Raw genomic sequence first — 18,139 nt, forward strand, 5'->3', positions numbered from 1 at the left:
ATACATCTTACACCTTTCTTTCTATTCAATCCACTTGCTAAATGGCTAAACAGATTAGAAACCAAAGAACTTACAATACATAAATGCATAGCCCATGGACACGAGTAATAAGGTAATGAAGACTTGGAGGGGTGGGTAGGGGCTGGGAGGAGGGGAGAGGGGGAGGCAAAAATGGGAGATATCAGTAAAACTATCAACAATAAAAAATATATGGAAAAAAAGAAAGAAATGTGTTTCATTTATTAATGCTATCCTTGCATTGCCTTTCCATGATTAAGGAAAAAACAGGTAAGTTTAGTTTTTACACGGCTCCACATATTAACATCTATAAGAGCCCATGAAAATATGACAGGACATACCTCACGTCAATCGCCACCCCCCAAATATTCATCCTACCATGACACAAACAAAAAACTCCTTTTCCCAAGTAAGATGTTTATAAACAAACTAGAGGCCCAGTACACAAAATTCATGCGGGGGGGCGGGGGGGGAGAAGGGGAAAAGAGAATCCCCTTAGCCCGGCCTGTATCCTCTCCAACCTGGGACATCCCTCTTGCAATCTGGGACCCCTGGCTCCTAACTGCTCACCTGGTTGCCTGCCTGATCGCCCCTAACCGCTTCTGCCTCGGCCCCCGCCACCGTGGCTTTGTCCAGAAGATGTCTGGTTAATTAGCATATTACCATTTATTAGTATAGATGCCTTAGCAATTATTCTGAACTGTTTTACTAGACAACTTCTGAGTACCACACTAGGTGAGAGACACTGCTATACAATGTGTTTTGTCAATTAAACTCAAGCTGTTTTGAGCAGAATGTTCAGTAAGGTAGCTATGGTAAAAAATGCTGAGCTCTCTAATCTGAGCACTGAACGAAGGGCAAAGGTAGAATTTTGAAATTAAGACTTTCAAACTTGCCTTGATTCTCTTCTTTTTCATTGGTACTGACGAATTTGAAAGATTTTTATTAGAAGTACGGGAGTTTCGCTCACGCTCATCTAGTTCTTCAATTTTCCGCTTTTTTGTGGTATTCCTTGCAGATGTTCTAAATTGTTGTGTATTGTCCTTTAGAGGAGTTGCTGAAGTAGTCCTAGAGATGGCTGCTCTGGAGAGAATCATTAATGTGTGCGCAGCCATGTTCACACTGTTTTCACTCCCTGCTTCACTGGCAGGGCTGCAGGCCGGCAGGTCAGGGGTGACAGGAGGGACCATTATTTTGGGTGTGCTACTGTCTTCAATGAGACGTCTGCTAGAGGGGACCTTGATACCATCGGTAGGCTCTTCTTTATGTTTTTCCCCTGCCCCTGCGCCAGGTGTCCGGGGCACAGATAGATGAGCACTGTCCACGAGCCTGTTTACTGGGCTATGACGCTGAGCGTCCTGTAACATTTCTGTGGTATGTTTGCTTAGTGGGTTAATCAAAGAACTGGCAGATTTGGTTTGTTCCTGTTTTAGATCCTTCACAGCTGCATCTACGGAAATGACATTTTTACTGTTTGAGGATGTGCCTTTTTTGGTTAGTTCTTGTAGTGATGCTATAGTCTTCTCATTCCGTAAACCTCCATTTTGCTGCCCATTAGACAGTTTTAAAATTTCTGGATTTTTCTGTCTTTCCACATCACTGCATAATTCATTCTCCTTATTAGCTGTTGCTTTATGGAAAGATTCAAGTCCAATTTCTGTTGATGAAACTTTCTTTTCTGACTGAGTTTCTTTTATGGTATGTCGGCTAAGGGCGGTTTCTGATTTAGATAAAATCTTAGGCACAGGAGGTTTCTCTCTTTCTCTTTTGAGAGCATTATTAGAAGAGAGTTTTAAGGTAGAGGACATCATGGGTGAGCCAAGATTAGGAAACGAAATGTCATTCCTTTCTTTGCTCTGGGACAACATCTTATGGTTTGCCCCCTGTGTATCTGCCACAGGAGTAGTACTATCAAAACAGAGCACACGCCTATGGCTTTCCAATGGTTTGCTAGTTGGAACTATATTCTCTGAGAAGGGAACTGTGATTTCTTCGAGTTTTTTTCCATGATCTGTTGTCATATTCTTGTCAGAAACTTCAATTCTTAAAAAAAAGAAAAAAGTTACCTTTAGCAACATAAAGAAATCCTTTACATTTGAAATCTGTGCATTCAAATAATCCGATAGGAACTACTTTTTGCTTACCTTTGTGCATGACATCCAACTGAATGACTTGATGAATCCACCAAATTATTTACCTGCTTTCCTGGAATTATAAATGAATTAATTAGAAAAGAAAAACATTCCTGAGAGAAAAAGTATATTCCTCTGAAAGAAAATGGAACAGATTACACTATCTCACACATCATGAGACAAAAATTTAAACGAAAGCTAATGTACAAATGAAAACTTTCACATATTAAGTTTAAAAGCAGTTTTGTAATATATACAATATGGTCACTCATCCATTTTAGAGGAAATACAGAAATGCCTTGCTTCAACTTCAGGCAAATATTATGAACCCGTTTTTGGGTTTATGAATTACAATGTTCACTTAAGAGTACTACTTAGCCCTAACTTTTGGCTCGGTGGATAGAATGATGGCCTGCGCACCGAAGAGTCCCGGGTTCGATTCTGGTCAAGGGCACATACCTTGGTTGCAGGCTCCTCCCTGGCCCAGGCCCTGGTTGGGGCTCATGCAGAAGGCAACCAATAGATGTGTTTCTCTCACATGGATATTTCTCTGTCTGTCCCTATCTCTTCCACTCTCTCTAAAAATCAATGAAAAAATATCCTGGGATGAGAATTAAAAAAAGAAAGAAAAAAGAGTACTACTTAGGTCTAGAAAGATACTTCAAGAAAGCAGTATGTTTTGCTTATTTTAAAAATGTGCCCATATAATTATCTTCTTTGTAAGCCTGTCACCTACAGCACATGTTCTGTAGTTTTAATAACCATATTTTGATTTCTATGGAGTTTATGTGAGAGAGCAGCAAGACATGAAGCTAGAAGGAAAAGCAGAGATGAGACCATGAAAGGCCTTATGTATTTAAAAAATTTTTTTTAATGTTTTTATTGATTTGAGAGAGAGAGAGAGAAGGGAGAGAGATAGATCTCAATGAGAAAAAAATATCAATCGGTTGTCTCCTGCATGCACCCTGATCAGGGATAGAACCCATAGTGTGTGCCCTGACTGTAAATCGAACCAGGAACCTTTAGATATACAGGAGCGCACCCAACCAACTGAGCCAACACTGGCCAGGCAAGGACCTTATGTATTATGCAAAAGGTTTCAGAGAGAAACCTTGTGAGCTTTAAATAGGAAATGTTCACGAATAGATTTATATTATAGGGTCACTCTGGCAGTAGTATAGAAGATGAACTAAAAAAGAAAGAAAACTAGAAATAGGAATTCTAGATAGATATAATTAGACTAGAAGGCCGATGCACGAAATTCGTTTAAGAATAGGCCTTTGCAGCCCCAGCTGCCTTGGCCCTTGCAGCCCTGGCTTCATCCAGAAGGTCATTCCACTGTTCAGCTATTTGGTCGATTTGCATATTATTGCTTTCATTATTATAGATGGCTCTAAATATTCCAGGTAAGAGACAAGGAGGATCTTAAGAGTCAGTAAAGGGAATTTACATAGATATGAAGAATAAAGGAGCAATCAATGGTGATACTAACCAAGGGAGGAAAAGTACGCAGAAGAGGTCTTTGAGGAAGAAGAGGTGAGACTTGGATAGGCAGAGTGTGAAAGTCTCCAGTTATGGAAAGTTAGAGAGGGAGGAACGTCGTATAGTGGTGGTTCCAGAAGCCATCAACAGTTGGAAGTAAAGAATGGAAAATGTTCAATGCATATAGCAATATTAGGTCACTGGTGACCTCATTTTAAACAGTTTTAGTGGAAACATGAGAAAAGACAGGAACATGGATAAAGAACTGAGAGATAAGAGGGGCTGAGGATAAGGGGTTGGCAGGTTGGACAAACCTAAGTAGCTTTACAGCCAGAGAGGGAGGAGCCCCAAAGAAAAGCTGAATATATATATTAGACTAGAGGCCCAGTGCACGAAATCTGTGCACGGGTAGGGTCCCTAGTGGCTGCCGGCTGCTGGCCAGGAACCCCCTTCCCTGGCTGCTGGCTGGGGCCTTCCTTCATTCCGTGCCGCCCCTGGTGGTCAGCACACATCATAGCGAGCGGTCGAATTCCCGAGGGGACACTTTGCATATTAGGCTTTTATATATAACCTAGGGCATAAGTAGATTGCATTAACCTTATAAAGGAGATAATTATTCCTCTAAGAGAGAAAGGAAAAGTGATTTTGGAAGTAGAACAGGTACATATTGAAATGGAGTTTACTACTGATAAGTGGGGAAACTAAGTGGCATTAAAGGGCCAGTGCCACTTCTAAAGCAATGCTCAGAAGCCCTGGTGTGAGTGCAGAGATCACTGGTTGGTTAGATCCAGGGCTGGGGGTACCAAGTGGGTATGGTAGAAGAATGTAGATATGAAGGTTTTTAATTGTACTGAGAAAAATGACTGATGTGGTAGGGTGTAACCCGAATAGTGAAGAAAAACTAGAATGGAACTGAGTGTTCAGGTAAAAGGTGAGGATTCAAACACTAGGAGCTATCACTGGTGGAAGCGAGAGTCAGTGGATATATGGAAATGACAGAAGTTATTGGTCTTTAAAAATTAGTGAAAAATTAAAGATGAAGCTATGGGAAAGGATGAGTGAAGACTCAGAAATGGAAAAAGTCAGAATTCTGAGGGTTAGGCTGTGGCAGGTTATCTACATGGGCATGTTGTTACCATAAAGATGGAAAAGTTTTAGGTATAGAAGTCTGAGAACTAGGTGCAATATTCATCAAGGCCCTGAATGAAAGTCTGGTTGTTACTTTGTATATGGCATCTTTTGTTGAAAGAATTGTAATTTTGTATTCAGCACCATCACACTTTTCCATGTATAAATTATGCATTTTTTCATTTTTTAAAAGCAATTCCTTTATCCCAGCATCATTAAGATATTCTCTTACATTTTCTTTTATGCTTAATTGTTTTGCTTTTCACTTTTAGGTCTTTAATCAACTTGGGTTTCACCTTTGTATAAGATATAAGGGAGGGTTCTAATTGTTTCCTATAATATACATAATAGCCAATAAATTTCATTTATTAAACAATCCATCCTTTCCCCTCTGACTTCTGATGTTACCTTGATCACATACAAGTTCCTATACATACGGAGTCTCTCTTAAATTCTATTTTGTTCCATTTATCTTTTTGTTTAAATTGTTGCAAAAACTTTAAGCAAAGAATGGATGATCACCTGTTAGGAATGGTATAAGTGCTCAAAAAGAAAATACTGTGGTGTTGTTGCAAACAAATGAATATATAAACATAAAGTTGACATTAATGAACTTAAAAATGTACCTGTACAAGGTTTATTTCTTAGTCCCTGAGTTTTCTGAGACTTTGGAGGCACAGGGAATTGAGGGATACTTCTATTGCATAAAGGTGCTGCCAAAGGCATATGAAGGACCTATAAAAGAAGCCATTAGTTATAAACTATGTTTGAAAAAACATCACCACACCACTTTTTGTTCAAAAATCTTACCTGCTGAGGAGGAGCAGAAAATGTATTTGCATTCTGACCAACCACAGATACAGGTATCATTCCTACCATTCCTTGGAGTACAGGCTGGACTGGAGAAGCAATTATGATGGCAGATCCTAAAAAAAACCAAAATTCAATAAAATAAGATTCTGTCTCATGAACGAACATAAGACACCAACATAATTACTAATTTGAAACAAACTCTCTAAAATTATAATCCCCTTTCCTTACAATTTACTTTTCTTTTTATGAAATTAATTTAGGAACTGAGAAATTAAGAAAATGTGAATTTGAATATTATAGTGATGGCATTGAGTCAAGGTGAACATCATAAGCAAGCATAAGACTCTACAGCCAAGATGTCATATTATATTTATATCTTGATTCTTCTAGAAAGAATATTAAAATTGATTAGAAAATTGGTGGTGAAGGTTTCAAGTCTGAATCTTATACCAGATTATTAGGGTTCCAATTGAATATTAATATCCCAACACTTGCTCACAACCCCAACCTATTATCTCAATGGACTGGTCAAAAACGGTCCAGTCTAAATTATGGGAGGAAACAATGCTTACATGGTCCTTCGAAGTCAACAATAGAGTCTGTGGCTATAATTTAGCCCCGGCCTGTAAATAACCTTTTCCTTACACACGTTCACTAACTGCTCCTCAGGATGATCTCACTTTCATGAATATCTACTTCAGCAACTCAATCATCTACCTACATTTGTGCTACTTAAGATTCCTTCCTTCCTGTTACTCCAAATACTACCTTATTTCTCTAAGTTTCATCTCAAGTTCCATTCTCTACCTTTATCTTATTTTAAATAGCACTTGATACCAAGTCATCAGGCTTGGTACTTAATTGTTGGTATTTAATCAAATGTTATTGTACGCCTATAAATGTACAAGAGGGGGGGAAAGTGGGAACCAATAATTAAGGAAATGTAGATGAATGTGTCATAAGTTCTATCCTGAAGGAACATACATAAAAAAATATGACAGGCATGTCAATCAACAACTACAGACAAAATAGCATGTACTAATTGCCACAAGTCCTCTATAAACAAAGAAGTCTAAAGACAGGGATAAATTCTGGAAGGTGGAAGACAGTGAGAAATTACGAAGGGCTTTATGGAGGGAGAAATACCGGTTGTGTCTTAAAAGTCTCTCCAAATAGATAATAAATTCCTTGAAAATTAAGACTATAACAGATCTATTTTTAAAACATTCGCAGAACAATGGATTTTAGTAGGTATATAGCTATTTGGTAAATGAATCTTTTCTCTTTTGTAGTTTAGCACATGGATTAGGAAGTAGTTGTAAAAAACAAAAGGAAAAACTGTAAACCATCAAATTCCATAGCTTAGAAAACAAAAAAGTTTAAATTAGCTAAAGAGGAGGTATAATCACACACTTCAGAATCTTTTCTCATACTACCTATCTATGACTTATTACCGCTTAGTCAATAATTTTATATACACGAGAAATTAGATCCTACGCCACAGAAGTAAACTTCAGTATGTTCTTAAAGTTACCTTGTGAAAAGTTGGGTGACACAGCTTGGTTGACAGCAAATACACTGTTTGACCTTGGTGGTGTCTGTAATTGGGACGGTGAAGGTTGGGCAGTCATAGGTGCAGAATTTCCAGGCAACACCACAACACTGGACTGACTTACAGTTGTTCCCAAAGCTGTTGGATCAGTCATGCAGGTAGCTATCAGAATGTTATTTGAACTGCCAAAAGTTGTGCTTGTAGCTGGCATCAATTGTATAAACCCCCCATCCTTGGAAGCACATGGTGTAACATTGGCTGAAAAAGCAATGCTGTCTTCACTCCGAGTGTGGTTTACTGCAGAGTCTCCAGGTTTAAGCACTAAAAGGCTCTGTTCCATTGAGGCTGAATTCCCTGTTCCTTCAGCAGATGTGATAGCACCTGCAGTTTCTTCTGAAGGCAGGCATTTAGCTAATTCTGCATTTTTGGCAGGTGATTTAGCAGAAGACAAAATTATAGTTGGCACATTTTCTCCACTGATACTAGAAACAGCAGTGTTAAGTTCAGTCTCCGAGGAAACAAAGGAATCATCACTAATGATAATTTTGAGAGAGACAATATTTGATGCATCTATCTCTGCTGAGTTGTTGCTAGCAGGTTTATCACTAGTATTTTGGGACTCAGGGCTAGACTCTACCACTGAAGAGCACACAGGTTCTGAAGGAAGAGAATGTCTTTCTTCTACAAGATTACCTTCTGGAGGTGTCAATGCAACTTCCCCACAGTTTTCATTTTCACCTAATGAGAGAAAAACACTATTTCCATCTTCTTTTGCAGAAGATGAAGGTTCTTGTGAATCCAAAGCAACTTTCTCAGACTTGGAGGGCTGATTTTCATGTCCTGTATGATCTAACTCAATACATGATGAATCATTAGATGGTTGTTTAATTGAAGATATTGAACCTCCAAGACCAATTTCTTCTTGTTCAGATACATTTAAAACTGAACTTTCAACAGACACAGATATACTTTGAAGTGAAGAATTATCTTGGCACTCTGAAAGTTGTGATGTAACTGGTAATACATCATCAATTTCAATTTTACTCTGATGAATTTCTCTAGATTCTGGTGCTTTGGAACCATGGAAATTAGTTTTCAGTCTTCCTACATCTTTAGAATTTTCACAAAATTGGGTTTTTTTGGATGGTATATCTTGGGATAAAAGTTGAGAACTTTTCCCAGAGAGAGTTAAGTTTTCGTTTTTAGTTTCACCACCAAGGGGAACAAATGAAGTTACTGGTGTATCAGACTGATCTACCTGTAATCGAGATTCATTCGGCACATTTGGAGACAAAGAGTTCTTTTCAACTTCCATAGCCATGTCAGTTTCAGTGAACATTTGATTGGTGTATAATTCACCACAATGCTGATTACATTTGGCATCAGAATTTACTCTTTGGTTAAAGTCATTTAAATTAGGCACAGACTCAAAGGTAATATCAAGGTTACACTTCTGTTCAGTAGGTACACCTGTTTTGAAGGTTTTTTTCTGGATGCTAGAACCTATCTGGGAAAAATGACCCTGGGTTTCCTGTCTAAGCTCATCATGGTTGCTGCCATTCTTCAAAGCATTTGATGTGTCTTCATTTTGATAAGATGTACAAAGTGAGGGTTGACCAGATTGATCATCTGCAAAATATTAGCACAGTAGAAAGATATGGTGAGTATGTACAGCTTTTGAGGTAGTCATCTTTACATAAAACCTATTAAGCCAAGGAAGTCACCATACATTGACATACCAGTAACCAGAAGTCTGATGTATCAAAAGTACTTAAAGGTACTTTTCTTATTATAGATGCCTTTTAAACGTGTCAAATTGTTTTCAACCTTCTTGGGAAATAGATGACACAATGAAGGATAAAGTATACAGGTTTAAGAACATCAAATATTTACCAGCATATAAAAAAAAAGAGGCCCAAACACGCAGTTTTTTTCAAGACACTTGAGTTTTTAATTTCTACCATTTCTATTGACCTTAGCTGATATATTCTTTTTTTTAAAATATACTTTATTGATTTTTTACCGAGAGGAAAGGAGAGGGATAGAGAGTTAGAAATATCGATGAGAGAGAAACATCGATCAGCTGCCTTCTGCACACCTCCTACCAGGGATGTGTCTGCAACCAAGGTACATGCCCTTGACTGGAATCAAACCTGGAACCTTTTAGTCTGCAGGCCGACACTCTATCCACTGAGCCAAAATGGTTAGGGCTGGTATATTCATAAAAGTGAAATGGGGCCACGTACATTTCGCATGATCAACATATGATGTTCTTGTATATTGTTTGATATTCAACACACATTTACTGAAGATCAACCATATGATTGGTACTGGGAAACAAAGCTGAATGACCTTGGAGAAATCAGTATAGTAAGGAAAGCAGATACAGATCAGAAAGCCGTAATAAAACATGATAAAAACTGTGAAAGTATAGGAACAAAAGGCATCTCTTTTTGCTAGGGATGTGAACAAGTGTTACAAAGGAGGTATTATATCTTGAAAAATGTAGTGTGACAGTTGGAATAAGAGGAAAGGATACTTCAGAAAATAGCAGAGTACTGAAAAACTGCATATGGTATTCACAGGTTAGGACAGAAAACAGTAACAATTAACAATATAAAAAATACAGGAAATGTTAATCAATACTCATGTAATTCTGTTAATGTGACACTGGTAAAATAATATTTGGTACAGAAAACATTTGAATCCTTATTGTGGGGAAATTAGTGGAGATTGCAGTCAGGCCAAATAAATTCACTAGTCAAGTTTCAATGAAGCAGGAAGACCATCTGAGAAAATAAATTTCAAACCTCATTTTGTGCATGGTAGAGCTTAATTGAAGCACGATGTTTTCACACATACTATGTAGTGAGAAAGGTATACCCCACCATAATTCAGGCAAAGAAGAAATGGAGGACTGGACTTGGGTGTAGGCAGAGGACTCAAAGTAGAAATGTAAGGTTCTCCAAAATTAATTTTTGTAAGACATGATGCAAAACTAGGAAACCATCAGGGTTTTTAGGGGTGATAATATTTAAGACACATGAGCAGAAATGATTACTTTGGCACAGCTTGTTGTAGACAGAAATGAATATACGTGGTACTAAAGAGGTCTAGAGTTTAGCAAGAAGTATGAGATGCCAGGATAATGTGAGAGAAACCGGGATAATGGTTATCTTTGAGGAACAGGGATGAAAAAAATATTGGATAGCAATATGAAGAGAGGTTTTGGTGGTGCTGTGGTGTTTTATTTTTGACACGAGAGATGGTTATATAGTATTTGCTGGACTGTAATTCAATGAGCTATATTCATTTTTTACTGTGCAGTTCAGTACATGTGTTGTATTTCACCAAAGTACACTTTGAAGAAAACTGGCAAATATTTAAAAGATCTAAAATGAACATATTTACTATCTTCCCTCATTTAATAAGTACTTATTGTGGGGGCAATTATGTGCCATATTGGTACTCCATGGGAGGCAGAAATACATACAAAGAATTGAGTTAGACACAGAGAAATATTACCTCAAACCTCATAAATCCTTAATTCAAGAAATAACATATAATTTCTTCTAAGTAAGGGAGCTATAAATACTGAGCAGTCAGCTAAATTTGCTTACTAGCCTGAATGAATACCACACAGCAACCTTATATATTAGAGATGTGAACTTGTGATTCAAAAAACTGGCAAATGTTATAGATTTTTTTGAATTGGTCAATACTAGTAATACCAATATGTGCATGTCAAGAATCTATTGTATCATGGGAGAGTAAGTACTAAAAATTCATCTTTTAATCAAAGTACTAAAGCCTGGGGAATAATTTTCTTTTTATATTTTTTATAACGAAGAGAGAATACTAGAAATACAAAATTGACCTACGTTGTAATTTGAACTTCCAAATTAGACAAGGGTTTTTGCTTTTGAAATTTTGAGACTGACATTTAGGGTTTGGATTGATGATATTAACAAAGTCAAATTCTTACCAGATTCTTCTGTTTTAAAAGAACCTTTAACTGTTAGATTAGTTTCATCTGCTAAGACTACATTGGGATTGGTTTCCATATGCTGACTGGAAATGCCTTGTGATAAATTTTTATTATTCTTTGTTTTACCTGTTAAAAAGGGAACAGGGAAACAATCGGTTACATGACTAAAATAAAAATAAGCATCAATTAATGAAGCTTGACAGTGGTCAAGCAAATGTTAGACATTAGTTTTAATTATGGTATTTTGGATGTTTTTAATATATTGCTTTATATATGACTGACAGGTACAAAGATTTTTCCACCAGACAGGTAGTTCTTAAACTTTAGCCTAGAATCACCTGGGAAAGGGGGCCACAATTTTGCATTTTTAACATATTCTCATATAATGCTGATATTGTTGGTTGAGAGACTACACTGAGAATTACTGCACTAGGCCATAAGGTTGAGGGAAATAGCCAACTTTTTGTATTCCTTCTGTATTATTCAACTGTGTTTGGTATAATGTATGTATAGTAGCAGACTTCAACACATTTGTGCTGCCTGGCAAAAATGTCCACAAAAAAACCCCTGAACTTTAAAAACACTGTTCTGCATTTTTTCAGCTTAGCTAAAGTTTCTTTAAGAAAAAAAAAAACAAAACAAAAACTCCTTTCATATCCGTATAATGTTTAATGAAAATAGGAACTTTTCTCAGATGCTCTGGGAAATGTTGCTTCACTCTGGTTAAGTTTCCAAAGAAACGGAGATACTTTTTTCTTCTAATTGCCTTGAAAGAAACGGTCTTACCGTAGTCAAAGAGATCAAAGAGTGCCTGAAATGCTGGATCTGATTCTGTCTGTTCCAGTATATCCTGTATAGCTTCTTCAGACATATGGATTTCACTCTACCAAAAACAAAAAACAAATCCCCATTGAATATAGTTTAATACTAGCAAAATAAAATATTTTCAAACATTAAATAAACATAGGAACTATACACAAATATAAATACAAAATAAAATCAAGCTATAACTTGACATATAATCCTATATAATAAAGAGCTAATATGCAAATGCAGGTAATGCCCTTGCGCGGGGGGAACCTGAGGCTGCGTCCCTGCCCCAGGACAGGGGGACCTGAGTCTGTGCCTCCCCCCCCCTGGCCCCGCCTGGTGGGGCTTGATGGGGAACCTGAGGCTGTGCCCCATGCCTGGCCAGGGGACCTGAGGATGCACCCGTTGCCCTGCAGGGCTTGACGGGGACCCTGAGGCTGTGCCCCATGCCCGGACAGGGGACCTGAGGATGCACCCGTTGCCCTGCAGGGCTTGACGGGGACCCTGAGGCTGTGCCCCATGCCCGGACAGGGGACCTGAGAATGCACCCGTTGCCCTGCAGGGCTTGACGGGGTGGGGGCCAGCTGAGTCTGGGTCTCGTGCGATTTCGAGGTGCATGTGGGTGGGCAGGGACTTGACTCTGGGTCCCATGGTGCATCCCAGCCTCTGACAGGAGGGAGATTTTCATATACATTTTACTAATTTTCTTTCATTTCTGACATTTCTATTATAGGGAAAGGGCAAATAGCAGTATTAAAATGTTTCCTCTAATTACCTTTTAATGTGCACAAATTTCGTGCACCGGCCCACTAGTATTGTATAAGTTTAGAGTGTACAGCATAATTACTTGACTTACTACATACAATGTAAAATGATTCCACAATAAGTTAACATCCACCATCTTATATAGACTAAACTAAATAAAAAATATTATTACAGTGATTTGTAAAGCCTAAGATATCTTACTACCTCCAGGTCTGGAAAATATTTTTAAAATTCCTACTTCACCTATTTGTATAACTAGCTGTTCATGCCTTAGTGAATTTGATGCATATACTATTCAGTTGGATATTATGTCTTGTTGTTCTTTTATTTATTATTATCTTATTTATTTTTTTAATTGATTTCAGAGAGGGAGAGGGAGAGAGATAGAAACATCAATGATGAGAGAGAATCATTGACAGGCTGCCTCCTGCACGTCCCCTGCCCATAACCTGGGCATGTGTCCTTGACTGAAGACTGACACTCTATCTGTTGAGTCAAACCAGTGAGGGCGTCCAGCAGTTCTTTTAAAAAGCTAGTTAAACCTGGATATTTAACTTCTGACAGATACTGCACAGCATTATAAACAACCAATAGCAGAGGGTTGTATCATCACTTTAATATAACCTCTCACAGTATCTAACAGAGTGCCTTGATTACAGTAACCACCTGATTTTAGATGTTTGTGGAGAAAATATAAGGAAGGACTTTGAGATTATAAAAATTTAGAATACACAATATGTATCTGTTAACCATTAAGATAGAAGAGGCTGTAAAAAGCAATAATGATAGATAATGTAAAGGTTGCTTTATAAAAGCTTATCCTGTTTTGTTAAATTTACTGAATTTCACCATGGGAGAATATAGATGTATTTTTGTGTATGTTTAAAAAAATTATTCTAAAGGAACTGACAAAAAGAAAAAAATTCAATGGTTTTTACCAGAATTCATCATCTGAAAGAAAACCCACTGTAATGAATTCATTTTGCGGGCATGGCAACAAACATGATTACACTGTCTGATGGTACAAGTGAAAGGATGCGCTAGTTACAATCTCAGCTGCTCTTCAAAAAGGCTATTGACTCACAGGCGAATCTTAAAATATACGCCGTTGACTTATTCCCTCACCAGCTCACACTCTCACCCTCAATGAAGAGCAAGCGACTGTTACCCCCGTCTTCCTTTTCTTAGCAGGAGGTCTCACAAAATTACTCACTTAGTAAGTCCTGTTCATTACATGTTGTTAAATATCACTTGAATCCCTTTTATCTTTTTGAAAAATTTTTATAGTTTATAACAGTACAGGGAAAATTAATGTGTTACACACTGCACAGCACTGCTGCTTATTGCACACAAACATACCCACTCATGAATCTTTGAGTATTAAATACTTTGAAATACATGACTGATTGTTATATGGACATCGGAAGTGCTTTACTGATATCTGGAAGAGTTGGTTAAAGATATTCGATGGGTTTTATTACTTTTACCATTTAAATAAGGCAATTTTAATATGTGTAAATCAAACGATCATGCTATATGCCTTACATTTATACAGTAATGTATGTCAATTGTTTTTCAATAAAACTGGAAAAAATAGTTAAGTATCACTTAACAATGGGGTATGTTCTGAGAAATGCATCATTGGTGGATTCTGTCATTGTGTGAACATCATACACTAGCACTTGCTGCCTCCCACAATCAAAATTACAACTAAAATACACAACAGCCATCATTCAGAACTGCCTGAAATCCAACTGAGAAGATGTAGCCTACTGTAGCCAGGGTATATGTTATAGCTTATTGCTCCTAGGCTACAAACCTGTATAGCATGTTATGATACTGAATACTGTAGGCAATTTTAACACAAACACATAAGTACTTGTGTATCTAAAAATATCTAAACATAGGAAAGGTTCTGTAAGAATATGGTCTAAAAGGTTAAAAATGGTATACCTATACATAGCACTCAGTATGAATAGAGCTTGCAACACTGGGAGTTGCTCTGGATGAATCAGTGAGTGAATGTGAGGCCTAATACATTCTTCTTTTTTTTTTTTAAATATATTTTATTGATTTTTTACAGAGAGGAAGGGAGAGAGAGAGCTAGAAACATCGATGAGAGAGAAACATCCATCAGCTGCCTCCTGCACATCTCCCACTGGGGATGTGCCCGCAACCCAGGTACAGGCCCTTGACCGGAATCGAACCTGGGCCCCTTGAGTCCGCAGGCCAACGCTCTATCCACTGAGCCAAACCGGTTTCGGCCCTAATACATTCTTTACACTACTACAGACTTTATAAATATTGTCCCACAAGCCCTTCTCGTGCTTCCTCCCAACAGGGTAAGCAACAGAACATCGAAGCTGCCAATGCTGCTCTATGAACAGGGATGTGGGCTAGACTAATTGGAAATATAGCTGGGTAAGGCATAAATCACTCTAAGAGTGACTGCCAGGAGGAAGTGGCAGGTGGCCTGAGAATCAGAGGGAATAGACAGAACTCAAGATGGAAAGATACAGGAACATCGGGGATAGTCAGGATGATGTGGTTTGGGCTACTGCATATTGGACCAGTGTTTAGATTAAGGAACTTTGGGGGAGCTATAAAAAAAATGAGGGCTCCCCAGCCCGCATGGCTCAGTGATTGTGAGTCGACCTATGAACCAGGAGGTCACATTTCAATTCCCGGTTGGGGCACATGTCTGGGTTGTGGGCTTGATCCCCAGTGTGAGTTGTGCAGGAGGCAGCTAACCAATGATTCTCTCTCATCACTGATGTTTCTATCTTTCTCTTCTTTTCTCTCTGAAATCAATAAAAAAATATTTTAAAAAATGAGGATGTTTAACATGGACATGGTGTAATACTAAGAACTCAATATTTTGACTTTGGAAATTTGTTTTTCATTCCACTGGCACAAAGGTCTCCCTCAGGCATTGAACTGATGAAAGAAATAAAACTTTTCTATGCTTCACAGCATTCCAACCTGAAAATATTCCCAAAGTACAGGGTCTGGCTGGCTCCACACCACCACAGAAAGCTTTTATTAAAGCAGCAGTGTCACTCAATAATTGCTAAGGTAGATCTTTGTACCTGTGTCCTTGTACAGGGCTATAGGTCCTCAACAAAGAACTTACAACAATGTCCTCTGGCTAGATCTGGGAGGGCTGTAGCGCCCTCTGAATATGTGGCACTGAGGACAGGCTCCTCTGTACTGAAACAGGTCAGTAGCAGACTGACGGGGATGAAACCTGTGCACTCAAAATTGAGGTGCTGTGAGTGAAAAGGAATCTACAGATTGCCAAGTTCCACAGAACTTTGCTTCTGTAAGAAAAAAAAATTCCTCCTGATTCACATATCTTCCCATTTTTACAGAAAATTCAGTTCCACTAGTAATCTTAATATGGAACCACCTTCGTATATTTGGCCCATCACTGACCAAAACATTATGTGGCACATGACTATAATGCAATTTTAATGATTATCTGAAAACTCACTAACAAAATTTTAGGAACAGATTACATTCAGATAATAAAGAAATTTATATCTTAATTATTTTAAATAATTATATATCTAATCTGTTGGCAAAGGTTTTGGAATAAAAGCAAAATATCATCTTTTTATACATATATAATTTTTTACTGATTTCAAAGAGAAGGGAGAGGGAGAGAGTTAGAAACATCAATGATGAGAGAGAATCATTGACTGGCTGCCTCCTGCATGTGCCCCCCCCACCCCCCACCCCATAGGGGATCGAGCCCACAACCAGTCATGTGCCCTTGACCAGAATCAAACCTGGGATCCTTCAGTCCGTAGGCTAACACTCTAGCCACTGTGTCAAACCGGCTAGGGCCAAAATACCATTGTTTTTAACTATGAATAAATGTACCGCACACAAAGCCACCCTTACCCATACCTGAAGTCCCAGGAGTTCATCAATTGAAGTTTCTGCTTCAGTAGGGTTGCTATCTGTTTGCTTAGGTGCTTGAGCAATATTGTTGTCACTATAATGCAGAAAGGAAAATTTTAGTATAGTTCCTCATTAGGCAAAAACAATTAGGCATTTTAAACACACATAGCTTACCTAGTCAAAAACTTATTAATGTTCTCTGCAAGCTTTTCTTGAAGAGATTTGTTGCTTAATATTTTTTCTCGTGCATTTTCAATAACCAGTTGCTAGAAAGGAAAGTCAGTATTAGCAGGACAGATAGAATATTATTTTATGAAAAAACAAAACAAAACCAATTAATGGAAGCTGGATAGTTTTAATAAATCTAGGTGGAAAATTAGAAGTTATGGTGGCTCCCTCCAAATTAATACCCGAATACTACATTTTATACTTTATAAGTGTTCAAAGATCCTTCACCAACTCCTGCAGCGATTACAAAATACAGTTAAAAATTCTAGTTTTTCATACAAGACTTTTAATAATCTGACTCCAATAAAATGCTCTATTATAATAGGTAATTCAACAACATTGTATTTACTGTTTCTTAAACATACAGCTGTTACTTCCTTGGTGCATTTGCATAAGTATCTATTCTGAAGGAGCTGACTCTTACTGTTAAACTTCACCACTCTCTAGCCCAAGCAATTCAACTACACAGTCTTTGTAAATATATCAATATTTTAAAACTCAGGAATATCTTCAATGGCAAAGTTTGGGAAAGTCACTTACTTTTTCTACTGCAAATGCATTTGGATCCTGGAAATTCCATATTGTTGACTGAGGTCCAGACAAAGTGATATTTTTCCTTTGAGATTCACTGAAACACATTTTAAAAGCTAGTCTTTCAAGCAGTATGATTAAAAGATTCAATGATAATTATATATACACTAGAGGCCTGGTGCACAAAAATTTGTGCACTCGGGGGGGAGGGGGGGGCCCTCAGCCCAGCCTGTGCCCTCTCGCACTCTGGGACCCCTCGGGAGATAACAACCTTCTGGCTTAGGCCTGCTCCCGGGTGGCTGAGGGCAGGCCCAATCCCTAGGTGCAGCCCCTGGTCGGGCTCAGAGAAGGGCCGATTGGGGAATTGGGGTGCCGCCCGCTGTCCTGCACAGAGCAGGGCGGATTGGGAGGTTGTGATGCCACCCTGTCACGCTCAGGGTAGGGCCAATAGGGGGGTTCGGGCACTGCCCCGTCACACTCAAGGCAGGGCTGATGGGGAGGTTGCGGCACCACCCTGTCACGCACAGAGCAGGGCCGATCAGGGGGTTGGGGCGCCATCACTGTCACACTCAGGGCAGGGCCGATGGGGAGGTTATGGCTCTACCCCGTCACACTCTGTCACACACAGAGCCACAGGGCGATCAGGGGGTTGGGAGCTCCCCCCTATCAGGCACAGAGCAGGGCTGATCAGGGGGTTGGGGTGCCTTCCCCTGTCACGAAGACAGCAGGGCGGATAGGGAGGTTGTGGCCCCGGTCACACACAGAGCCACAGGGCAATCTGGGGGT

The 18,139-nt window shown here is 38.7% G+C and overlaps 1 protein-coding gene across 1 annotated transcript in view; it reads right to left on the reverse strand.

The window, feature by feature from the left end:
* The window catches only part of NPAT (nuclear protein, ataxia-telangiectasia locus), a gene marked incomplete at its 5' end in the record, with an annotated part of 34,699 nt that overhangs the window by 716 nt on the left and 15,844 nt on the right, over positions 1-18,139 (reverse strand). Inside the window, 10 exons of the mRNA XM_006753147.2 lie at positions 915-2,061; positions 2,163-2,223; positions 5,387-5,495; positions 5,571-5,686; positions 7,108-8,754; positions 11,111-11,239; positions 11,900-11,996; positions 16,601-16,688; positions 16,769-16,860; positions 17,363-17,450. Coding sequence (XP_006753210.1) covers positions 915-2,061; positions 2,163-2,223; positions 5,387-5,495; positions 5,571-5,686; positions 7,108-8,754; positions 11,111-11,239; positions 11,900-11,996; positions 16,601-16,688; positions 16,769-16,860; positions 17,363-17,450 — 3,574 coding nt within the window. The remainder of the gene's footprint in view (positions 1-914; positions 2,062-2,162; positions 2,224-5,386; positions 5,496-5,570; positions 5,687-7,107; positions 8,755-11,110; positions 11,240-11,899; positions 11,997-16,600; positions 16,689-16,768; positions 16,861-17,362; positions 17,451-18,139) is intronic.

This window comes from Myotis davidii, unplaced genomic scaffold (assembly GCF_000327345.1).
Source record: "Myotis davidii unplaced genomic scaffold, ASM32734v1 scaffold1491, whole genome shotgun sequence".
In the NCBI taxonomy this organism is placed as follows: domain Eukaryota; kingdom Metazoa; phylum Chordata; class Mammalia; order Chiroptera; family Vespertilionidae; genus Myotis; species Myotis davidii.